Consider the following 25,902-nt stretch of genomic DNA (forward strand, 5'->3'; position numbering starts at 1 on the left):
TATTTAGAACTGTCCAAACTTTTTGGTGGGCCCATAAATGTATGTACGACACTACCAGGCATGGGTAACGAAGGTACTCCCTCTATTTCAAATTGTGAGTCGTTTTAGCTTTTCTAGATAGAAAAGTCAAAAACGACGTATAATTTGATACGGAGGGAGGGAGTATATTGCAAAGACCACGGTGATATCGTGAGTTCACGATAAGACCACACACTGGACGGTTAGTACGAGCCATACAATACAACTTTGTTGCTTTCATATTCACAGACATACGCAACCACCGAGACCTTAAGTGCAACACCTTATTGCAACTTTAGTATACACTCATATTCGGATTTACGTATATCCACCGAGACCACATACACACAATACCTTTTATTGTGACTTAGACATACATGCAAGTAAGTGCTAAGCTTGCACTTTCTTGTCTCTCTCTCACACACTTACTACTAACTGGCTAACTGCACTTGGAATCTCCAACAAAATAGTACGTAGATACGCGTACACCATGTTCCTTAGGACGTAGGAACGAGTTGGATATGGTAGCCTTGAGGAATCACCATCTCTGCAGCACGTAATACTTCCCCTCCTTTTATCTCGATCCATCTACAGAAAAGTTAGAATTCCCTATCAGAGCTGCAGATATATGTGTGCTGAAGTTGCACCCATAACACCCATATCTTTATAGAGGAAATTTCTTATCTAACACCCGGAAAAATCTCAATTCCTTCCTCGGTCCTGAATTTTTTTTGTTCCTTATGTGACACTTGCATTTCTTATTGGACATTTCTTAACTGATGAAGTGTCATATATAGGGAGGAAAACAATTCAGGATAATGAAGGAATAATTGAGATTTTCCGGTGTCAAATAAGAAAATTTGCATCTGCATATTTATACATAGTTACGTACACAAATATTGGACAGTCATGTACCTGTATTTTGTCACCAAAACATGGAGGAAAAGTGAAATAAAAAGTTTGCTGAAGTCTGCCCCGAGGCAAAGCCTTATGCCTCCTCCGAACGGCATGAAATTCCTCTTTTGTGCTATTTGTTTCGCCTCGTCCTGAGTCTGATAAGGTCCAATACTTGTGTCATATTAAAGATATTCTGTTCATAGTTCAAAGTTCAAATTTGAAAATGAATAATGCAGTTGTTGCAGTGTTTGCTACTAACCGACCACCTCCATGGATTAAATTTGAGTGGATCCTCAAAAAAATTTGGGTTTAGATGGACGGTCATGGGGCTAATCATCACTAGCCACCCCGCTGGAATTGTATAGCCTTCATAAGACACGAATCATCGAATCACCAACCGCATTGTGCAATTCTGATTTATTGAAATATAAATTGAACTATAATTTCCTTTTTTTCCAGAATTGTTCAGAAAGCATATACCTACCATTCACTTGCACGTCTTTCAGGGTTTTCCTGAAAATCCCAGGTGCGATGTTACCCATTCGAGTGATCTCGTTCATTACCTTCAGGTGAAACAAGCTCATCAGTCACGTTGAAGAAGTTCTGGCTGCAAAGCATCAGCATGGGCGCATAGGACAAATAAATGCTGAAAAACATTAAGCAACAGATACGTCAGAGTTGAGTCATCACCTGAGTAGTGAATGTCAAGGACTTGTATTCCTCCCATGTGAATCCAGAATTCTTGTCTTCTCGTTTCTTTAATATTATTTCGTGCTCCTCCTGGGAAGACACGCACAAAATTATATTTTAGGATTCAGTTCAAATGTTCAACTTCCGTAGGATTATTTGTGCTTTAATTTGTTTAATTTCCCGGCTAAGATCTTAACCTTAAGCGTTTCGACAACTTTAGGGTTGTCAGTGAGGAACTTGAAACCTATGGTGAGGGCTGCTGATGCCGTCGCGAAGCTGCCAAATAAGATGGCAGCAAGTGCATCTATAGCAAAATTCTCGTCTATTAGCGGCTTTTCACTCCGCAGTTCTTCTACAAGTAGGTCAACAATGTCGCCGTGTTTCTTCCCAGGTGTGCTTAGCCTCTCTTTCAGTATATCAGACAATATCCTATGCACGTTTCTCCTTCCCTGTGAGCAAAAATTTGAATTACAGTTGCTCGTGCAGACAAAACAAAAGTTAATAATTAAAAATGCATGAATTATTGTTGATTCTAGTCGAGTATACCTTCATGCATTTGTAATACAATGTCCCAGGAAAGTATATTGGGAAACTTAGCATCCCCCGGAAGAAGTCCTCGAAGTTCTTTCTCAGTTCTCTTGACTCACCAGGTTCCATGCTGATCATCTTCTTGGCGACCAGGTCAAATATCATCTGCCATGCATGTAAGTAGATCGTACAAATATAATCGTTAATCAGTCACGGAAAAAGGTAGTTAAGTCAAGTCGCATCACGCCGATTATAATTCTATTTGGCGTACTTACATCAGCTACCCCATCCTTCACCTCGATGCTTGGTTTGGCTGCCCACGCCGCAAAGCTCTGCCTGATGGCATCCTCCAGCTCTCGGATGAGCACTTCCCTGAGGTTTTCTACGCCGAAGAGCTTGGACGCGAAGCTCCGGACGAACTTGTGGACATTGGCATTGAACTTGGTGACGCTCTTCTTGCCGAAGATGTTGTTTGTCGCCTCCGGGTACCAGCTTCGGAACAACTTGCCCTCTTCTTGAAAGATGAAGTGGTTCACCTCAGGGTCGAGGGAAACGACCACACGCTGCCCGGCCAGGCTGGTCTTGAACAGGGTACCGTATCTAGCATAGTAACGACAGCAACGACATGCATAAACTCAGGCGCCAAAATTACAGTTCCTAGTCAGTTGTTCATATGAGCAGTGAAGCAATTTTGAGCCACGGGCCAGTGATGCATATATGTGCTACTCACTCTGTTCCAAAGTATTTGTCACTTTAGTTTTGTCTTAAGCCAAAACCTCTCTAACTTTGATCAAGTTATAAAAAATATGTTAATTTTTACAATACCAGATAAATACACTGTCAATATATATTTTGTGGTGGACTTAACAAAACTAATTTAATGTTGTAGATGTTAATTCTTGTTCTATAAACTTGTCAAATAAAGTTAGAAAAATTTGATTTGGAACAAAATTAAAATGACCAATAGTTTGCAACATGAAAAGTATAGCTTTCTTTCTTTCTTTTCCCGAAGAAAGGCTAGCTTTCTTCTTATACATTTATTTAATCAAACTTAGTTTTATCACATGAGCTTAGTTGATAACACAAGTACAAATAGTAAATCCAGAGTGAAATTGAATGTTGAGTTGTCATGTTACCTCTCCAGTCGTTGTTGATAGTAGCTTGGGATGCCGATAGAAGGGCTTTGTTTGAACAATTGGAAGGTCTCACCGACAATTGGGAACCCCATGGAGCCCGGAGGAAGGGTTCCTTTGCACGGCGGATTTGCCCATTTGTATGCCCAATGCACTAACCATCCGATGATCAGTGTAACACAACATAGGCTTGGATACGAGACTAGGAAACTCTCCATCATCTCTTCTGGACTAGTAGGAGAAAGTGATTGCAAGCTAGCTTTTGGCTGGTGTGCCATATTGCAGTCTCTAGCAGCTATTAAAAAGGAAAGGTGCCATGCATGACACTGCCAATTTAGAGTTGTGGGTTTTTTTATTACAGGCAAGCACCTTTCAGTGTTGACTCTGAATTATATTACTTGCGCGCTGGAGGGTTGGAGAGTAGTGGAGACTACGAGTTATGTAAATTCCGCTGCAATTTTAAGTTTGCGCGCGCGCGCGCGATCCAATTTTCTAGCTTGTTGCGTGCGTCGGCGCCGTTTCCGGGAAGGTCAGAAGGAGACATAGCGAATAAGGAAAGGGCGGTAGCTTTTCTTATGATTTTTGACCTCTCCGCCAGGCGCCAGAAAATATGGAGAAGGATCCCGTGCACAATAACCTACACAACCCTATTGCATCAGTCTCTCCGTGATACAGTCTTAACGCAGAGTACATCGGTAAGCAAGGAAAATCGAATCAAATCAAATCAAATAATAAAAAGAAATCAGATACACCTGGACTAATAATATAATCAGATACACGACGGACGGAGATCATGTGCGGTGGCTCCTGCAACTGCAAGATCGCTTCAAGAAGTCCGTACACTAAGTAGAGAACTGACTTTCGATGCGTCCCCGTGCGCGTGGAGTTTTACTCCCGATTGGTATTTGCAACCGGAACTAAAAGTCATCTTTTTATCCCGGTTCAAAAATCAGCCACCCGTGGAGGACCCTTTAGTCCCGGGTGAAAAAATCAGCTACCCGTGGGGGACCCTTTTGTCTCGGGTGGTAAGAATAACCGGGATTAAAGGTCACCCTTTTAATCCCGGTTGGTGGTACCACTCGGAACTAAAGCTCATGACACCAACCGGGATAAAAGGGTCCCTCACGAGTGGCTGAAAAAGAACTAAAGTCCTCGAACCCTTTTATCCCGATTTGTAATACCAACCGGGATAAAAGGGTCCCCCACGCGTAACTGGGGTAGAACTAAATCCTTCAGACCCTTTTATCCCAGTTTGTATTACCAACTGGGACTAAAGGGTGTCTTTAGTCCCAGTTGAGGGACCTGGGATAAAAGACACCCCCTTTTGTCTCGATTGTTTTATCCCGGATAGTTTTTCGAGAGATTTGCACCCTTCCAACCGGGACTAATACTCAGTTTTCTACTAGTGGTAATGCATCCTATGGTAGAGTTTATAATTCCACTGCGGGCGTCCGTTAGCAAGAAATCAGATCAAAAGAAATCAGTTACACATGGATGGGCACATTTGAAGTGCCAAATAGACTAAGTGTTGAAAATTTGCAAAAAGAAAACAACGGACTATACTGAATAACCCGGCATACATGTAGCTTATCGGGTTGACGGACGGGCGCCGGACGGGCAGCCGGCGGCGCCGACGCATACGACCTTCCAAAGCCCGATCCCGATTCCTCCTCCCGCATCCGTCCTACGCAACCGTCAGCGACGCATGGACACACAGCGGCGGCGGCGCATCATACGAGCTATTTCCTGGGGATCTCCATGGAGTTGTTTGGGAGGAGCAAAAGACGGAGCACCCTGCCGGCGTAGTCAGATGGCGAGGGCAAGTCCGCTTCACAGAGAGTTGGAATTATATACTTTTCCGTTTTTATACCTCAAATTCAACTCAGTAACTTAAATTTGTGCATGAGCTAGAACATGATGCAGGTTTGATTTTTTTTTAATAAAAAATCCAGCTTCAACTACCTCCTAGAGGAGGAATTAGTCAACAAATTATTACACGTAGTAGTATGATTACACTACATGTGAGCATGACTATTATTTATACATTCATCGCACATGATGCAGGTTTGGCTTAGATTTTTATTTAGAATTTTTATGTCAAGTTTGAATTTAAATCTAATTCAAAACTAAACTCTATCTTTTTAAATATTAGAAAAAAACGTATTTCTAAATCCTAAGTGCCACCAGCGACCAGGATTAGGACCCAGGATGAAAGCTCGGCGATGCATGGGGGATTCACCCATTTGTACACGGTACACCCAATATAGTAACCATCCAGTCATCAGCGTCACACAACATAGAGCTAATTTTTTAAAACGAATAAGTAGAAGAGCTGCTGATTATATATTAAAAAGAAGAAGAGTTCAGATTGAGCAAAACAACAAACATCACCACCGCTAGGATGGATTGGGATATCGACACAGCCACACAACGCTATCGCACCTTAAACTGCGCTCAACTCAACTCAACAACAACGATGGCCGGTTGGATTGGGACATCAATACGTGCTGCACCACACATTATGCCACTCGACTCAACTCAAAACACGGTTAGATTGGGACATCAACACGTGTCGCACAATGCTATCACTTTGCTGCTGCTCTTCTCAACACCACCGCGAAATGGCAGTAACACCTCCGCGGCATCACCAGCTACTAGAATGCTGTCAACCGCACCACCACCACCACCTCTCCTTTTTAACTATTTTTGAGGAAAAAAAAGAAAGAAAGAAAAACGCCGGCAACCGCCACTGCAGAGTACTATACTAGAAGCTTTAGAGCCTGTGACGTACTATACTAGAAGCTTTAGATTTCGAGCAGCTTTAAAGCGTGTTGCGTCGTCCACGGTCAGTTTGGCTTTTTAATTAACTTGCTTTTAATTTGCGAGTTGGTTTTATATAGTACTTTTCAGTTTTGACTCTGATCGAATAGCTTGTGCAGCTTTGGAATCACTCCTATCGTTTTGCTACGCTTTGTTTGACCATTTAGTGCAAGCACAATGATGTTCATAACTGATGAGCATCACCTTTCTTAGAAAGACTCAGAAGGAATCCGTGTGCAATAAAAAATTACACATTCCTATATATCCACGGGATCACGGGGCGCAATATAACATCGAATGTCGAGACAAATCACAGGTCAAATAAAAAAAGAAAACATATATATGCGCTTGAGACCGCCTTCGCACGGCAACTAGTAAGCCATGGACGAGCATAGAGCAAGGCAACCGCTCCAGTGCTCCACCTGGCCTGGATGTTTTCGCAAAGCCATGTCAGCAATGTCCTACCATGGCTGAGCTCCTCTTTAATTATTAGTTTTAAGAGCGATCACAGTTTAGACTCTCATAAAAAAAACCACTAGCAAAAATAAAACAGGTTTGCTATATGACATCTAGAAATGTTGGTTTCTGCTGGCTACACCTATTTTTTTTTCTTCCCCTTTGTTCTTTTAAGTAGCATATATGGAGGGAGGAAAAGGAAATTCAAGTGTTTTTTTAGGCCTCACTGTACCACAACCTCAATATCACGTCGGACATCCGACAGTATAAGTCTGAAAATAATGATGGACCATTCATCGGTATAGCTGAGCAACGCACCATTCATCGATACTTCAAGTTTCTACAAGCCACCATCAATCGTTAAATGTTTTTGCATGTCTAATTAAACCATAGAGTGCGTACCGACTGTTGGTCGGTATAAATTCGTTGGTCGGTATAGACTTATACCGACACCACTTATAACGACTAATAGTTGCGGTCGGCATAACTCTATACCGACCAATGACCCGTCGTTACAACGACTATACCAACCACAACGAAGTCGCTACTTTGGGGCTGTGGTATAGTGCCCCTACCTCCCGAATTTTGTTTATATAGTATAGTTAGTCAATTTATATAGTATAGTTAGGCCTCTACCTCCTGAATTCAATCAAATTCAAGTGCTAGCAGGCGGAAAAAAACACTCGGATGTTAGGTTGATAGGCCCAAAGAAAATGCTGACTTTCATTTTGTGCTGCATATTGTTGTACACATATATACCAATCAAAAAAGAATGTTATTTATTTTCTTTTTTCTTTCATTCAGTCCACACACTTAAACTCTGAAGATTTACTATCTTTTTGAATTTTGATTTACTTTTGGAAATGATGTAGCTATATTCCATTTTGCTACATTTCCATACCTTTCATACTAACAGCCAAACTAGTATATCGGTGACTGCCTCAATTTCCAAACTTCTTTTTTTTTCTTGTGGGCATAGTCTTGCTTATTAGTTTCATTCATTTCTGGAATCTTGTAGCTTGTATCTTGCCTCTGCGTAGCATACTGTCCATGTCGTTGTCGCTGATCTTTATAGTTGTCCATTCAGACCGCCCAGCCCGGTCCAGCACGGGCAGGCAAGACCTGTTAATTTTCATGTCGGGCTTGGCCCGTCACGACGCCAATGTCGTGCTGTGTCAGGCCGGCCCACAGGCTACACCGATGGCCCAAGCACGAGCCCGCACTGCCTTTCCCGTGCCAGGCCGGCCTATCGAGCACGGCCGGCTTCGGGCCACCGCGAGGCACGGCGGGCCCCTGCGCTGCCGCCACCGCTGCCGGCCTCCCGCGCCCTTACCACCGCTCCTGGCCTCCCCCACCGCCGCCACTCCCAGCCCGACACCACCGCCGCCACTCCCGCCCTCCAGCGTCGCCGCCGCTACTAGCTGGAGGGGAGGTGGAGGGCCAGAGGTCGGAGGGGAGGCGGAGGTTGGAGGGGAAGGAGAGGATGGAGCCATGGAGGGGAGGATGGAGCCATGCAAGAGATAGAGGGAGGCGATGGTGGGCAGCACCGCAGTAGATAGGGAGAGGAAGGGGTGACGGGTGAGAATTAGCAGGCTAGAGGTTGGCATTTATGTTGTTGTTGGGTCGGTAGGGAGGTGGTTAACGGGCTATTTTGGGTCAACATACTAAAATCGTGCCGAGTCGGGCCGCTCGTTGTGCCGGGGTGGCGGCCCACGCCCGGCACGAGCTACCAGGCTAGGTCAGGCTAGGTTCGGGCCAAAAGAACGGGCTCCGTGCCGGACTAACGGGCTACAGGCTGCATGCACATATGATCTTCATCGTTGAGAAAATAGGAAACGGGATGTGGTGTAGCTGTGTGCAAGGTTTTTTTTTTTCGCGCAAAACGGAAGCTACACGCGCGCGCCAGCGCGCTTCCTGGCGCGCGACGCCGCGTGGTCCGCTGGACCATTCCACGCGTGAAAGTAAGGTTGCCTCCTTCCATCTTTCTCGTTCACAGCGAACACGCTGAAGGTTGCCTCCTTCCATCTTTCTCGTTCACACTCTCTTCCAGTTACTTTTCTACCTTCTCTCTTTTCTATCTCCCTTCCATAGCTATCTGCCCCTCAGCAACGCAAAGCTGGTGAGCAGCTGCACGGCGCCTCGGAGAGTAACGGGAAGCGGCCAAGCGGGAGCTCGCGGTGCGGCGCGGCGTGGCGCCCGGTGAAGAGCTCGCCGAGAGTGACCGCCGGCGAGCATCTCGTGCGGCCGCCCAGCGAGCGGCACGAGCTCCGCGAGTAGCGATTTGTGGGAGATACGGTGGCCTCGGGTGACGGCCAGCGTGCGACCCAGGCGACAGCGCAGCTGCCCCGGCGAAGCAGCGGCGGCGACGAGCGCCGCCACTCCCGATGGATCCCATTTCCCCTTTCTCTCTCCTTTTTTTCCCCAAAGTTGTGTTTCTATATGTTATTTTCGAATTCCTGTTCCAAGTTTTGTCTCCAAATCTTTGTTCCAATATTTCTCATCGATTTTTTCTCTTTCATGCATTTTCTGAGCATAATTTATGCACATAATTTCTTATATGTTATAATGTTTTCATAATCTATGCGCATAATTTTTGTTCGTATGTTCATATTTTTTTCACATAAATTGATTTGAAACTTTGTTCATAATTTAGCATATAATTTTTGTATATAACTCTTGTAGTTCATAATTATGCACATATTTTTTATATATAACTTTGGTGTTGCATAATTTTGTGACTAAATTTGTGTGTATAACTTTTTTGCTCATTTAAATTTTCAATATAAGTTTGTTTTATAATTTTTTTGCATCAAGATTTTTGAATGGTTAAATGCACAAAAATGAATGTTAAAATAAAAAATGAACCCATGCTTAAATTCATATTTTAATTTGTTTCCCGTTGATTAACAACGAGGATAGGGACTAGGAGTGCTTGTGGTGTCGGAGGGCTGGAGGGAACCGTTCATGATAAAAACGGAAAGCACGTGGGGGACCACATGTTTATTTGGGCTGTCTGAATTTAATGGTTGGGAACCCTTGCGCTAACTAGAAGTTTCCGTTTTTTGTGGTGAGGAAAATCGAAAATGGTGGCTAGATGGGCCTTAAAGTAAAATTAGGCTACTTCAGTTTTGGGCCGGTGACTTGCCTATTGATTGGGCCGGTGACTTGCCTATTGATTGGGCCGGGACATTCTTGACAAAACCGTCCGACGGCACACGATGGCGGCACGGCGGGGGAGGTAGCGCCGCGAGGGAAGCAGCACGACGAGAGGCGGCGCGGCCGTCGCCGGCGACGAGGAAGAAGGTGAGGAAACATTGGAATAAATCCCCTCAATGCTTGGAACATTCTGTTTTAGTTTTAGTTTGGAACATTTCCATTCGTATGGTGATGGGGACTCGCTTGAGGGGCTCGCCGGAAGAAGGGGGTTCGTCTAGCACCACAGAGAACAGAGAAGCGGTGCGGAGCCGGTGACAACTGACAAGCGGCAGGTTGTGCAACCACAAGGGGTGCTGGGCGAATCGGGGCTAGCTATCCTGGTAAGCAGGCATATCTCACCCCCAAACCATTACGAATCATCACATTTCACAATTGATTGAATTCATCAGTTCACTGGACGAGCAATTGAGGCAGCCAACCATAAGGAGCCTAAACGAGGCTAAACGAGCAATTCATCAATATGTTGTTTTAGATGTTACAAGTTACAGCACAAGCAAAACTAATTGCACATGTAGAATATAGGAAAGACTCACATATCCAAGAAGGTTCAGGAAGCTTCCGTGCTTATGGAAACCTGAATTTCTTTTTCCAGTGATGATCTCAAGAATTAGCACACCAAAGCTTAATACATCAGATTTTGTTGAGAACAGGTCTTCAGAAGCATACTCTGGAGCCATATAACCAATGAAAGGCACACCAGTAACACAGCATAAGGGAACAAACTTTTGTGCCAAATTTTGTGTTCTACAATGGACCAATGTTGCGAGAAAGAGCTTACTAAGTCCCAACCACCCTTTTCGTGTTTCCTTCGGTATCATTTGAGCTGAATATTTTTGCTCTAGCCCAAAATTTGAAATCTTTGGATTCATTTCCGAGTCCAAGAGAATGTTGCTTGCTTTAACATCTCTAAGTCATAACCAAGAGAGTTCATGCAGATACAAAGTCCTTGTGCAATTCCTTCTATTATCCCCAGTCGTTTGTCCCAACTTAGTAAGGTTCGTCTTGTTTCATCTGCACATCAAATTGAACATAAACTAACATAGTAGATAAAACATAGTCAGACTTTAGAAGCAGTGTACAATATGGAGTGCCTAATTATTATAACAGATGTACCAAATATGAAGCAATCCAGGCTTTTATTTAGCAAATATTCATAGATCAACATTTTCTCCTCCCCTTGAGAGCAACAACCCAACAGCCTAACCAGATTTTTGTGCTGGAGTTTGGCTATGAGTTGGAGTTCATTTTTGAACTCTGTGAGACTTTGCCCTGAATGTGAACCAAGTCTTTTTAACTGTTATGTCCAACCCATCAGGAAGCTGGCCCTGCAGAAAATGGTTTTGATGCAGCTTATCATCGATATGATCTTATTATTTTTTTCAAATTGCTCAAGTGCAACAAAATCAGTCTTCAGATCATCCAAAAATCTTAGCTTCTCTCTCTGTCCGAAAATTCTTGTTTTCTCTACCTTGTAAACAGGACCAAAGCCACCTTGCCCAAGTTTATTTTCTACTTGGTCGCAAAAAAAAAAAGTTTATTTTCTACTGAGAAATTATTTGCACCTTCCAAAACTTGTGAAAATTCGAAAAATGTGAACTGTTCCCTTCTATGCCCCATGCCATTTCTTCATTTCGGTGCGCATTCACGTTTGATCTATTCATTAGGCTCAATTTACCTGAATTGGGAGTTGATGTGATCCCACTAGTCACAAACTTACAAACAAAAATTTGATAAGTAGATGGAGGTAGGAAATACTGAATAGAAAAAAGAAATTGCAGCGATGACCTTTTCTGAGCTTTCTGAATTTCATCAATCCAAAGCAAAAGAGAACAAAAAATAACTGTGTAGCAGCCGAATCATTTTCATGGTATGCTGTGCGTCATATGAGATAAAGGGCAAACTGTCTACATTCATTTTCAAATCATCCACAGCCGGATCATTTTCAAATCTACATTCATCTCAATCTGTCTGATGTGTGTCATATCTTATAAAGGGCAAACTTTCAAAAGAGATGAATGTAGCAGCCGAATCATTTTCATGGTATGCAAAATAAAACAGAACGAAATCATGGATAGACCTTGGTAGTGCATGTATCTGTGGGTAAAGCATAACCTTGTTTTTAGACAGACGGTGAAATGCTTCTGATTGACATCTATTCAGGTCCTCGTCTGAATCAGATTTTAGACTTGACAGAAAATGAAAAGTTGATAGAAGTGCTTTTACATTCTGGAGTTCCAGATCCAAACGTACATTTGACATGCTACATGTACGTTCAGTGTTCATTATTACGGACCTTGGTAGTTCAGAACTTCAGATTGTCTTGTCGATAGCACAATACATATTCTTTCTTCTGAAAGGAAACAAAATATATTCTAATCTTGGTAGTTCAGAGTTAATTCTCAATGCATGCTGATCGCTTTATCCAATCCAATTTCTTCTATCAACAAGACCATCTGAATATAAGAATCGTTACCCAGGAATCAGATTGGACAATGGACATATTCAGTGCCAACTTGATACTTGTTTTTCGAACAATCCAACTTGAGAAGTTGCAAGTTGAAACCCAGAATTCCACCAGGATGTAGCTGAACTAAATTGTTCACAAGAATCACAAAAAGAACAGCCGAGACTTCAAAATCACCAAGAACGTCACAAATAAACTACCAGGAGTTGGAGTAGTCCTATCAACATCACGGGATAACCGAAGGGATCACAACAATGATTCCACAAATAAACACATAGCTGAGTTAAATAAACACCATTGCTATTCCATCAGATAACATCTCTGTTCAAATCAAAACAGGTACTTCCTACATGAGAGAATACATCCAGAACATATAACTACACCATCCGTCGGAACCAAATCCCGTAACTGCGCTGAGCAGGTTGCACATGAACAAGAGACAGGAGTCTACACAGGCGGGGCCTAGCTATAACCTAGGAGGAGGTGAACTTGGTGACGGCCTTGGTGCCCTCGGAGACGGCGTGCTTGGCGAGCTCCCCGGGGAGGACGAGGCGGACCGAGGTCTGGATCTCGCGGGAGGTGATGGTGGGCTTCTTGTTGTACCGCGCGAGCTTGGCCGCCTCCGCCGCCAGCTTCTCGAAGATGTCGTTGATGAAGGAGTTCATGATGGACATGGCCTTGGAGGAGATGCCGATGTCGGGGTGCACCTGCTTCAGCACCTTGAAGATGTAGATCTTGTAGGTCTCCACGCTCTTCTTCGCCTTCTTCTTGCCCTTCTTCTCGCCGTCCTTGCCGGCGGACTTGCCGGCCGGCAGCCGCTTCTCGGCCTTGGGCTTCTTCCCCGCCGGGGTCTTCTCCGCCTTCTCGGCCGCCGGCTCCTCCTCCGCGGGCTTCTTGGCGGCGGGCTTCTTCTCGGCCTTGGGCGCCATGGGTTGCGGTGAGGGCGAGGCTGCTCGGATTCGCGGTGGATGGGGGAATTTGGGGAGAAATGCTAGCCGAGGATTGTGTTGGCTGTTGTTGGGAGAGGGACGGGGGGCGGTGGGTTGGTTTATAGGGGGCAGAGGCGAGCGCTGATTGGTGGAGAGGGAGGTGCCGCGGATCGATGGCTTGAAGCGGCGTGGGCCGTTGGTGCTTCCTCGCACGGACGGTCGCGATGCGGCTTTGACGCGGATCGCTGAGGTGGCTTACAGGAGGGCAGGATGGGACGGAATGGCCAATGATACAGGAGCAGAGAAGCTGGCGAGTGGGCTAAACTTTAACAGGGTCATCTTAGATGTTCGATGCTAATTAGAAGGACTAAATATAAGTTAATTACAAAATTAATTACACAGATGGAGTCTAATTCGTGAGATGAATCTATTAAGGGGGCGTTTTCTTCCCGTGTCTTATTTTTAGCACGTGTCACATCGAATGTTTAGATACTAATTAGGAGTAGTAAACGTAGACTATTTACAAAACCAATTACATAAGTGGAATCTAAACGGCGAGACGAATCTATTAAGCCTAATTAAGCCTAATTAATCTATCATTAGCAAATATTTACTGTAGCAACACATTGTCAAATCATGGACTAATTAGGCTTAATAGATTCGTCTCGCCGTTTAGATTCGTCTTATGTAATGGGTTTTGTAAATAGTCTACGTTTAATACTCCTAATTAGTATCTAAACATTCGATGTGACGGGTGCTAAAAATAAGTCAGTGGAAGAAAACGGGGCCTAAGGCTAATTAATCCATCATTAGCAAATGGTTATTGTAGCACCACATTATCAAATCATGGACTAATTAGGCTTAATAGATTCGTTTCGCGAATTAAACTTTATTTGTGCAATTAGTTTTGTAATTAGACTATGTTTAATACTCCTAATTAAACATCCGATGTGATATTGCTAAAATTTAGCACGGTGTTCCCAAACACCAAACACCAAATCAAAATTGGTGTATGGTAAAGGATGAGATTAGAGAAGAGCCTTTGTCTCAAGAGGTGGGTTGTCGTCTTAAGTTGGGAGTTAGAGAAAATAGCAACGGCAAGCGGGAAATTCGCTAGAGAGGGGATACTGATTTTTGGGTGCTGTCTTCCGATAAAGACCATGCAACACACGTGAAAAATAAAAACTGCATCACTCTGACAAAAAGATTGCAAAGAAATGATTGTCCTATGATCCATGTCCATGACCTTGATTCTTCAGCCTCGGATGAAAATGCTCCTCCACCATCAACAGAGCAGCATGCAATAGTTTTGAGCGACTCAGATGATGATGGCTGTCACGGTGTCGTCTCAACGATGGAAAATCCAACTAGGACTAATCTTTCGAGACTAAAGGTCCCTTTTTTAATCCCGAGTATTTCACCTGGGACTAAAGATCACCTTTACTCCCAGTTGGTATTACCACCCGGGACTAAAAAAGTTCAAAAAAAATTTAAAAAAAAAGTGGACCACCATCGTCCTGCCTGCTCGCGTCGTTGTCCCCTTGCAGCTCCGCCTTAACCACCATACCACCGAGCTCCAACTCCATGCAGGAACAATCAAAACAATTAACACTTCACAAATTGAAGCAAGAGACACGCTAACATACAACCAATCAATTTGCACAACATTTTGATTCACAACACATGAGTTCGATTTGATTCACAACACTACACAATCACAAATGAATAATTCACAAACAAATCATGCACTACCACACACAAAGGAAATATTCAACGGCTTGTCCTATCCACAAGCTCCCCCGCTCGCCATCTCGCCTGCACGTGCGCCGGCGACGGTCGGCGGCCAGGGGCTAGCCGGGGAGAGCTTGTGCGCCCGCGTGGCCGGCGGGCCACTCGCCGGTGGCGGCCAGCGCCCTGGGGCCCGGCCGGGGAGAGCCCGTGCGCCGGTGGCAAGGGGCCAGCCAAGGAGGCCGCGCGCGCCCGCGTGACCGGCGGCTAGGGGGCCGACCGGGGAGGCCCCGCGCGCCGGCGGCAGCCAGTGGAGGGAGGAGAGAGCAGGAGATGGGGGAGAGGAAGCGGTGGAGGGAGAGAGAGACCGGTGGTGGGGAAAGGATAAGATAGTGGGGAGAGATGAGGTCGGTGGGGTGATAAAGGTTGCCAGGCTGGAGTTGAGAGAGAGTCCATTGGGGGAATAAAGAAAGAGGGATATAGTCCCGGTTGGAACCACCAACCGGGACTAAATGCCCCACCAGATTTCCTCGTTGTTCCTAACCATTACAACCGGGACTAAAGGGGGCTCTTTAGTTCCAGTTGATATTACTAACTGGGACTAAAGAGCCCTTGTCGGAGCTAGTTTTTTTACCCGGGACTAAAGGTTTAGTCCCGGGTCCAAAAATGATCAAGACTTTGTAGCTGGATGGAAGGACGTTTCTCTACCGGTGTCTCTTAGTGTTGTGAAGGGTGTGGCTCAGCACATGACATTGGAAATCTGTTTGCACCCAACCCACCTGAAAAAAAACTTCAAGAGTGTTTGGGGAACAACTGGGTGGATGCCCAAATGAAACCTCGTTTCTTGCGTTAAAACTTAAAAGAAGGTTTTGATGATCTGGGGTTCTTACAGTCTCTTGTTACTTCTTACTACCAAGGTAAGGTCTTTATAGTTATAAGATTATCAGTGAGGGCACCCATGCGGGCGAGAAGTCGGGGTCGTCGAGGCGGCCAGCTTTGGTTGCGACGGGCGGAGTCCGGCCACGCACAACATAGACAATCCGTGGGTACCATGGGCCTTGCAGCACATCGTCGTCCATTGGAGGAGGAGGAGAAGGTTGATGGATCGATCAACATGAGCGAATAGAGCAGCAAGATCAATCGAGTTGTTCACCACTTTGACTTACATATTGGCGATGGCGACACCTTTGTCTTGATTTGGATCCGGGTCGGAAAAAGAACTCCTTGCTGCCTCACCAAGATTCCGACTCCTTGCCGCCTACTAGTCGATTTGATTTTGATTCTGATCGACATGTTTCCCACCGGAGATTGGATGGCAAGGATCAAGGGAAGGGAGACGCCGGACGGGCGGATGGGGATTGATGAGGGAGATGCGATAGGGGAGGATGGATGATGCCGACGGCAATGACCTGTATGTCAGTGACAGGGAGGCACTGACAAACAGGGCCTAGATGGGGGTCGATCAAAATGGCCAAGCCACCTACCTGCTACTCCATCTGTTCCAAATTGTAGGTCGTTTTGAGTTTTATAGTTCATAGATGTTTGTATGCATCTAGAACCATATGAGTTAAGAGGACGTAGGCCAAGCTGCTCTGGTTGAAAAATAGAGTGGATGGCAATCCTTTAGGGATGGGTTGAAACAAGGGATCCTTAGCCTGGGTGTGATATGACACTCGATTGTTTTACTTCTCTCCCACACTTGAATCTTTCTTCTTCTTTTACCCTTCTTCTTTAACTCCGGCAAGCTCCAATGAGATTTTAGGGTTGGGGATTTCGGGGGTGGGGGCTTACCCATGTCCGGCTGTAACATCCAAATTTTCCTAAGCATTTAAAATATGGACCCCAAAGCTTTTTCTAAAATTTATATCGCAATTCAAGCCATAGAGCCTTGCATTTGAATTATTGCATCACAAATAGTTTTCCATAATCACATATGCATTTGTTTGAGCTAACTATTCCCTCTACTCTGAAATATTCCACCTTAACATTCCTTCCAAGCCCTTACACCAAAACTAATTCAAATTTGAAATCACTTTTCAAATTTGAACTTAAAACACCTCACCAACTAAAAAGAAGAACCATTTAAACCTACTTGGGCCGACAACCTCAGAACCGCCCCCCTTCCCCCTTTCAAGCCCGGCCTACCTCCGCTTTTTCCCGCACGCGGCCCAGCCCAACTGCCCCGGCCTGCCACTTCGCTCAGCCCAGCCCGGCCACGTGATGATGTCGTCCCCAACCTCCATCCATCCCTCTTCCCTTCTCGCCCGCTCACGACGTCACGCCAGCCGCGCGCGGCACCCGGCCCTCCGGCCACTCCCACTGTTCCCAGCAAGATCAATCGAGTTGTTGGCCACTTGACTTGGATCCGGATCTGTAGGCGGCGGCAGCTGCACCTCTTTGTCTTGATTTGGATCCGGATCGGAAAAAGAAGCGCTGCGGCGGCCTTACCAAGGCTCTGAATCCGATCAAACTCCTTGCCGCCTACTAGTCGATTTGATTTCACCTCCTTACCACCAAGACCAGCTGCCACTCATTGGTCTGCGTGCTGTCTAATGCCTCTCTTCTCCGAGATTCCAACTCGGTTAGGCTAGGTCGTAGTATGTAAAATGCAGTTTACATTGAGAGAGCGCTGAATGGGATGATGAAAAGTGCATGTGTCGGTGAGGAACTCAAGTTGCAGACTTGCGTTAGCGAGCAATGTTATTAAGTCGTCCGATTAGTCGCGATTAATCGCGATGAGTCGCCCTTATCGTTCCATGCACTTCGAAGTCCGATGCGACTAGACCGATCAGAAAGCTAGTCGTCCGATTAGTCGTGGATTAATCATGACTAATCGTCCGATTACTGCATGGACGACTAGTTTTTGACGTGTCTGTGACTGAGCTGCGCTGGGCATAAGCAGTTGGTTAGCTTGGGCCTTTTGTTTTTGGCCCACTAGGGTACCTGCTGGACCACACTTGCATTCCGCAAGGGCTCATGTGCCGTCGCCGCCCACCCTGTTCCTTGTCCTGCTGCTGCTGCCATCGACTTCTTGTCCCTTCCCTACCACAACCGCGCGCCTCCCTTAGGCACTGCCTATTATCTTCTCTGCAGCTTGCCGGCTCATCTCTATTATCTTCTCTGCAGCTTGCCGGCTCCGAGATGAGCCACTCCTTGTCCTCCGGACGGACAGTGTACCTAGCTCCTCCATCTTCTTCTAGCTGATGTTGCTCTCGTCTCTTATTAGTAACTGATGCATCACGATGCTGTGATGCATTGGTGCGTATGTCAGTGGATCGGCGGCATGCGATGGTGGAGGTGATGATCCGTGACCTTGAAGAAAGTGTTGCTACCGGTGCCTCAGCTTCATCAGCTGTTAGCTGAAGATTAGATGCTGTAACTCACGAGTAAATATGGCCAACTATATAGTATATACATACCAGGTACCGAGGTACGTAGGTACGACGACTATACCACCGACTAGGTTCGACTGATCTGATCGACGACTAATTGTGATTAGTCGACTTATCGGTACCTAGCGACTAGGTTCGATCATACGATTTGAAAACATTGTTAGTGAGTGAGTCATCATAATTCACAAATCAGCGGAATTATAGGCTGCCCTTCTGCTTCCCGGCCCACTTAGCCCAACTACGGCAGACGCCCTGAAAGCTCTCAATTGGAATCTGACAAGAGCTAGCTGCTCCGACTCCGACCGACAATTGGAACCCGACAAGAGCCATTTTTCCCATTGATCATACTCCTTAAGCTCGTCCAGTCGAAGAATGGTGCTGATTCCCAAGGATATGGATACGATCGCGGCGGATCCCCGCGTCCTCCATCCAATCCGCCGGAGATTTACCTTCCCGGCACGATGGTGCCCTTCGGTGATGAAAATCTGACCGCCGCCGCCGGCAGCGGCCATCGCTTCGCCATCCGTCCTGCAGGAGGTGACGGGCAGGATTTCCACGCCGACGAGACACTCAGGGCAAATGCCATTGCTCCCACGCCGTCTGCACACTCTGTCGCCACCGGCTGCCCACGTCGGAGGAGGGAAGACGAGCAGGACGGCCGCCGCGTCGACGGCGAAAGCAGTTGAGCATGCTGGTGCCCGCCAGAGGATCGGAGAGCGTTTGCTTTCTGTTCAGAGCCTGAATTTTGTTGTACTACCAATGCATGCCATAGTGATCTGCAGAAAATTGCAAATAACAGAAAGTTCTGAACAGCAGAATAATGTTTAGAAACGAACAAAAACATGGCCTTTTTTTTTTCCTTTTTCTTGTATGTAATCAATCAGAGAGGAGCAACAAGTTGCAACTGCCTCCACCATTCCCCTTGACAATATTTAATAATCAAGGATGATTTATCAGATCATACTCCTTAAGTTCCAAAAATTCAGCAACACACACACACACCCACCCAAGAACATATATATATATTGAATAATTGTATTTTCAGGCAGATATACATATCCTTTGTCTTTTTAAGTGTAGACTATTTAAAAAAAATGTATTTTGATGTTATATTTAGGCTAGGAAGATACATATTCAAAATTGGATTTGCATTCAGAAAGATCACAATAACAATTGACCACAGATCTCAAGTCGAAACACTGCCCAGCATGTAACCTGGTATTTTCGATTGTTTTACAGCTCTCAACATGCATAAGATTTCAGCTCGCTGCAGATGCAGCACTAGTCTAGTCCTCTTCATTCTCCTCTACTAGTATGGTGCACCCCCTGGACGCTGTGGGGCAGGTCTGGAACGGGGCGGCAGCGTGCTCCAATGGCGCCGTAGCATATGGTCGTAGCGTGAGGGAAATGAGCCTGGTGGTGGCAGAGAGCAGACATCGGACCACCGGTCCGGTCCGCCTAAAAGAACGAATAAGCAATCGAGCCAGGAAAAACCATTGAACCAGCGGTTTTTAGCAAGGAACCGGTATAAACCGACAAGAAACCGGTACAGGCCAGAGAAAACCGAGCACAAAGGAGCCAGCGAGGGAAAAACGAGCACACAGCAAAGAAAATAGGAGGAAAAGAATGGGAGGTGGTGTGGCTGGGGTTTGAACCCCCCAACCTTGCCTTCGGCAGCGAGGATAACAGTCATCAGGCTGCAGCTGTGTTTGCGATTTTGGTTGATAAGTTATTATATTTGAACCGTGTTGAACCGGCGCCGGTTCAACCACCAAAACCGCGAACCGAGAGCTCGACCTGTTTATTGTCCGATCCTGTCCTAATAACTATGGATCAAAGCAACCTCCCCAGAACCGCCGCTGTAATCTCTGATGATCAGGTGCCTGAGGGAATCAATGATGCACCAGGGGGTGTAGTACAGGGACCAAGCCTTGGTGTCTTCGACGTCACCATTGGCACTGGGAGAGAGTTCATCAAGTCTCCGCATGAGGACGCCAGGTATGGTGATCAGCAACTCAGTCATCTTGTTACATTGTTAGATAAATGAGGAACAAAAATAGACAATATACTAGCAATTATGTCTGTGCATTGCAACGGGAGAATTCGTTCCAATGTAAAAAAGATATTGCTCTAAAATTCATGTGATTATCATAAATGAAAAAATATATATATTACATGCCTTGTTATATAGCATGAGGAACAAACGTGGTCTATTTGTTATTTGGGTTGTTAAACCCTAAAGCCCAAATTAGTTGCGTATACGGATCCAATCCAAAGAGAAAATAAATAAGACCGGTAACTTGACCTTACCGGCAGGGTGTTGCGGTGGTTCCTCGCGCCGCCACCGCCGTCATGCGTGCATTGCAGTGGTTCCTTGCTGGAGTCTTGCTGGGACAAAGATTCCAGCTACCAATTTCATGTGTGAGGGTATCGGGAGAGAGAGGAGATTATGTGGATTTCATTTTGGTGGTTTCGGACGATGATTATTAAAGTGTGGAGGAAAGCCGACCAAGAATGACTATTATTGTTGTTGTTGTGAGACTCATGAGGACATGGCGTAGTATAGAGGAAAGATGAAGTGGCTGGGAAGAGAGAGCTGGTGAAGGAGAAGCTTGCTAGGGCCTAACCTTGATTGATTGCTGCTTGGAGAAGGAGATCGATGGATCCATGCTTTCGTGGAGAGAAACAACGACAGGGGAGGAGGCGAGCGGTGCAGCTGGGCGGCTCGATAGGCTCGTCATGGTAGAGTAGAGGCGCTCGACAGGAGTCGCAGGGCTATAGGCATTAGGCAACGCCGACCTTTGCCGGATTGGTCAGATGGAGGATCATGTAGAAGATGAGACAGAGACCTGTCGAGCGCAACCGTGATGAACTCAGACAGAGACGACGGTCGAAAAAAGAGGAAATAGAAAAGTAGACGGATGAACCAAAAACCAAAGAATTAAAGGGTAGAACTCGTGAAGCATTTGTTCTGTACTTGTGAAGGTAAGGTTGGATCTTAGGTCAATTGCAGTAAAGTTTGGGGAACTTTTTGCAAAATCATCAAGAACTATTCCAAGGATTGTGGGTTGATTATGAAAAAGTTGAGGGACTTTTTTGCAAAATAATCACGACGGTTAGAAGAAGCAACTGCACTTTAATATTAGGTAGAGATATGAGAGAGGGGGGGGGCAGGTGGCAGGGGGCAGCTAGGTATCACGTACACATATTGTGAGCTTTTGTAGACGTGGTAGTCCCCTGAGGAGTCGCACAAGAACCGACGCTTGTCGAGGCACGCACAACGTCGGGGTGGACCTGAGACTGATGAAGACCATCGACCGGCCTGCTGCTAGGTAAGGGACAAGGCCCGTGGCAAGGCCTTCCAGTGCAGGGGTGTAGGCGATGGTGAGGCCACTTGCAGCGCTGCACTTCTAGAGATTCAGCATCTTGAGCGTTCTTGAGTTGATCACCAGGCCCTGCCCATCGCATCCAGCAGTCAAGTCGCTGCACCCCACCGTAAGGCTGCTCAGCTCTGGCAGCAGGCTGCCAATCACCACCAAGAGAGCTTGCCCAGAGAGGCGGCAACCCGTCGCAGACAGATGCTAGGTTGTCATACAAGTCAAGGCGCAGCGCTGCCAGCCCGAAGAAGCCCAGTGCCAGGCTCCGTAGGCTGTGGCTCCGGAGGCGGTGGAGAGGGAACTGCAAGTCCTCCCTCAAGAGTATGGATGGCAACGGGCACATTACCCGCGGGTAGAGGGTTTATAGATCCACACTCGCGAGGCAAACTCTGTACCCGTGCCCGCACCCGCCACCCATCATGGCAAGAAGTTGTGCCCGCGCCCGTCACCCGCAGGCACAATCGCGGCGACAGGGGAGGGGGTAGCGGAGCGAGAGAGGGGGGGAGGGTGGAGGTGGTGGCGGAGGCGTGGAGAGGTGGAGGTGGCGGTAGCGGCGGACGGCGGGGAGCGGAGAGGACAAGAGGTGGCGTGCGGGTGCAGTTGGGAGAAGGATTGGATCAATGAAGGTGAACCCTAGAAATCTCTTATATAGTTGTATGGTTCGCGGGTCTGCGGGCATGGGTAAGATATTTTTATACCCGTTAATTTTTTGCTCGCGGGCACAAACTCAAATCCGCACCCATGCCCATGGGCACAAAATACAACCCATATCCTTGCCCTACAGGGTTTTTGCCCGCGGCACGCGGGTAATTTGTGCCCATTGCCATCCATAATCGGGCGAGTGACATTTAACAGAATAACAGCACAAGCTCCTTCACCTCCTTCTCAAACAACATGTCATTGTCAACCCACTCAGAGCATGGCTAATGGCACAGCGGGCTGCCGGCTGTAACAAAAGTCCACTATCACTCAATTTAGGAGAGCAGTGGTGATGGGTCCCAGCACCCTTTAATTTAGTCTGGTGCTGGGTGTATACAATTGCCATGTCATTTAGGTTTGTTTGGGACTGTTCCGCTCTAGGTTTTTGCTCCACTCCTGTACCATCCAGCCAAACACTTCTAACTCCAACAATTCCAACTCCAGAAAAAAATAAGATCTAGGGGCCAACTCCAAGGTTTTTCTGGAACTCCTCAAGAGGTGCTCCAGAAACCATAGTTTCAAACCTCCTCATGGATCAGCACTGGTTACACAATTCTCCTATACTGTTTCGCAACATAAAAAAGAAGGAAGTGTCGTTCACTCGCCTCGTGATGCTGGCATCTAGCGCCGCCGGCGGGAGGCCGGTCGCTGGCCATATCTTTGCTCACCGTCCTCCACACCCCCACCACTGAAGCTCCTCATGGTCAGACTGCACTACCTGGAACTCCTCCCCACCAGATCTGGTACAGAAGAGGGGAAAGAGGAGGGGCCACGGCCGTCGCGGATGTGCCTGAGACAGGCACCTAGGCTCCAAGTAGCAGGGGAGCGAGCAGTGTGAGGTGGAGGCCACCGAGCGAGAGCCAGCCGCGCGAGGCGGCGCACCCTGCAGGGGGCACTGGCACGCGTTTCCCAGCCTAGGGTGATGGCCAACGCAGTGCACAATCGCATTCACTGGTCGCGTTGGACTGTAGTGCAGCGGCGCGAGGGGGAGTGCGTGGCAAGCAATCTGAGGAAGCTGATGCGAATCGGGCAGCGAGCAGCCTAGAGTGTAGCATCAGCTTGAGGAAAGAGAAGCAGCCATGGAAGCGGTCACGACCGGCGAGGATGAACATTCTGGAAGGACGATAAGGAACAAACAAAAGATGATCATGATGAGTGCGATTGAAAATAGATAATTTTTTAAGATTATTTTTTGAATTTTTAAATGTAGAACTAAAAAAAGTTGTCTAAAGAAGAATTGAATGAGATAATTTTATTTTTCAAATTGGCTAAAAATAAAAACAAATAACAACCACAACCAAGGACGAAAAAGACTATTCCTACTAATTTGTATAAATTTTTATAGCTAGAGTCACACTGTTAGCCAAACAGGTTCATCAGCTCCCTATTTTTCTGAAGTTGGTGGAGTGGAACTATAAAAAGGTGGAGTTGGTGGAGTAGAGCTATTTTGTGGAGCTATGAAAAGGTGAAGTTGGTGAAATGGAGTTTATTTTTCTGAAGTGGAGCAGTCCCAAACACACCTTTACAGCCAGTAACATAGCTAGCTTGTATAGTGGGTTGGCTATTAGGTTGGTTAACAGTTAAGTTGTATTAAAGATACAAGTACTTCATGCTCACATGTGCATATCACCTGTTGTGGTATACATCTTTGTGGCCATTTATCAAACAACATAACATATAGTTGGATAATATGAATTATTAAACCAAGTACCAAACTCCGATATTGAGCCTATTTGGCAGAGCTCCACGTAGCTTCAGATCCTAAAAAACAGCTCCGCTCCCAGTTTTTCCAGCCAAACGGTCCAGCACCGTGAAATCCAGATCCGCAAAAAACCCAGATCTAGCTCCCAGATCCACCAAATCCACGGAGCACCTCAGGGGGTACTCTCAAAACGTTAGTTTTGTAACCTCTTGTGGAGTTGGTAGAAATTACCTACCAATACCATCGATTACACACCCCTTGCATACCGGTTCGTAGCTTTTTCTATTTTTCTTTCCTCCTTTCCCCCGACGCCATGCTTTCTCTGTTCACGACGTTTCTTCTCCCTCATCTGCCGTTGCCCACATCACGTGCTCCTCCTCACCATCAGTGGTCGGAGAGCCGCCAGGAATAAGGAGATCCGCGCCTCCTCCACCTTCTCACCCCTTTCGTCTTCCAATCCATCCCCTTTGGCACCTAGGGTTGGACTTCCCCATCCCGGTGTCATGGGTGGCACTCTAGCTATGGGCTGCGGCGCCCCTCTCTTTCCATCTTTGGAGGGCACGACCGTGGCCTCCTCTGGCCTATGCGTGGCCAGCGCTGGCCTGGTGGGCACGGCCGGCGGCGGAAGGGGCGCAGCTGGCCTGTGGGGCGTGGCCGGTGGCGGAAGCCTGGGCGTGGCCGGCGGTGAAAGCCTGGGTGCAGCTAGCCTGGTGGGTGCGGCTGGCCTGGTGGACGCGGCCGGTGGTGCGCCTGCTGCATTTCCATGGCCGGCCCCAACGCCCACCTCAGAGATCGGCGATGAGTTCCTGATGGTGTCGCAGGCATCTGCTACTTCGGGCGCGCAAGCTAGGAGACGTGCTGCATCAGCCAACAAAAAGGCAAGGGATTATGAGGTATATTTTTCTTCCATTGTAGTGGAAGGTATGTATAATACAGTTGGAATTTGAACAATATTTTTGGGAAATCATTATTAGGGTGATCAAATGGATTGGAATGATGGCTATACCACCATCGTTTGCAAGTTGTTCGTTGAACAAGTTAAAAAAGAAAATCGACCAAACACTCATTTGAACAATGTGGGATATGCCGAGGTGAAAGAAAGATTTTTTCAGAGTACCGGTATCATGTTGAAAAAAACTCAACTTAAGAACAAGTAGGATAACTTGAGGGCTGATTTGTCTGCATGGAAAAAATTAATGAGAAAGCAAACTGGTACTGGTTGGAACTGGGAGAAGAGAACTATCAACATGGAACCCAAGTGGTGGAAAAAAATTAAAAAAAAAGTGAGCACTTCTCGCATGGTATTTTGTTCATCTTTAGATTTTATTAGTCTTGTATAATTTTAATTTATTACCTTTGTCAAAAACTTTTAGGGTAATCCTAGCGTGGGAAAATTTAAGAGTAGGCCTCTTCAAAATGAAGAAGACTTGAAGCTGATGTCTGGGAACATCAATAATCCCAAACATCAATAATGAAGAGCAAGATCATTGGAATCATATGAGTTCCAACCCCATCATACCCCCAAGCCAAGAAGCACCCAATCCTATGAGTTCCAACTTCATGGATGCCGAGAATAGGAATGAGATGGGTGGTAACAATGACTTAGACAATGGTGATGAGGTCCAGGAGGTTTCTCCTTCTGTTGCCAATGCTAAGAAAAAATCCCATGTGATCCTTGAAAAACCTAACAATAAACCTAAGGCAAGCACAACATTAGTTATACAAGAACACATCTTCAAGATATCAAAGAATGCTTCCTCTTTTGTGGCAAGTAGGCAAGCTAGGATCACTATTGAACAAGTAATGGGCCATGTTGACGCATGTGGGGCTGCGTATGGCAGTGATGAGCATTT

The 25,902-nt window shown here is 46.3% G+C and overlaps 2 protein-coding genes across 2 annotated transcripts; both read right to left on the reverse strand.

Moving 5' to 3' along the window:
- Positions 1-221: 221 nt before the first annotated feature.
- On the reverse strand, positions 222-3,592 carry LOC117861431 (cytochrome P450 87A3). Its single transcript, XM_034744990.2, has 9 exons — positions 3,270-3,592; positions 2,409-2,733; positions 2,152-2,298; positions 1,803-2,054; positions 1,606-1,695; positions 1,400-1,478; positions 1,175-1,281; positions 934-1,070; positions 222-606 (listed from the first exon to the last, which is right to left on the reverse strand). The coding sequence occupies exons 1-9, from the start codon at positions 3,542-3,544 to the stop codon at positions 516-518; spliced, it is 1,503 nt and encodes a 500-aa protein (XP_034600881.2). The 5' UTR covers positions 3,545-3,592; the 3' UTR covers positions 222-515.
- An 8,909-nt stretch (positions 3,593-12,501) lies between these two features.
- Positions 12,502-13,235, reverse strand: LOC117862216 (histone H2B.1-like). Its single transcript, XM_034745747.2, has one exon. The coding sequence runs from the start codon at positions 13,149-13,151 to the stop codon at positions 12,696-12,698; it is 456 nt and encodes a 151-aa protein (XP_034601638.1). The 5' UTR covers positions 13,152-13,235; the 3' UTR covers positions 12,502-12,695.
- Between the last annotated feature and the right edge of the window lie 12,667 nt (positions 13,236-25,902).

Source organism: Setaria viridis, chromosome 6 (assembly GCF_005286985.2).
Source record: "Setaria viridis chromosome 6, Setaria_viridis_v4.0, whole genome shotgun sequence".
Classification (NCBI taxonomy): Eukaryota; Viridiplantae; Streptophyta; class Magnoliopsida; order Poales; family Poaceae; genus Setaria; species Setaria viridis.

What these genes read in the sequence shown, in the direction of transcription:
- LOC117861431 (XM_034744990.2), bottom strand. Translation starts at nt 3,544, where the DNA reads ATGGCACACCAGCCAAAAGCTAGCTTGCAATCACTTTCTCCTACTAGT. An exon ending in TATCAACAACGACTGGAGAG is followed by an intron (nt 2,734 to 3,269) that starts GTAACATGACAA and finishes TTACTATGCTAG; the next exon opens with ATACGGTACCCTGTTCAAGA. An exon ending in CCTTGACATTCACTACTCAG is followed by an intron (nt 1,479 to 1,605) that starts GTGATGACTCAA and finishes TTTCACCTGAAG; the next exon opens with GTAATGAACGAGATCACTCG.
- LOC117862216 (XM_034745747.2), bottom strand. Translation starts at nt 13,151, where the DNA reads ATGGCGCCCAAGGCCGAGAAGAAGCCCGCCGCCAAGAAGCCCGCGGAG.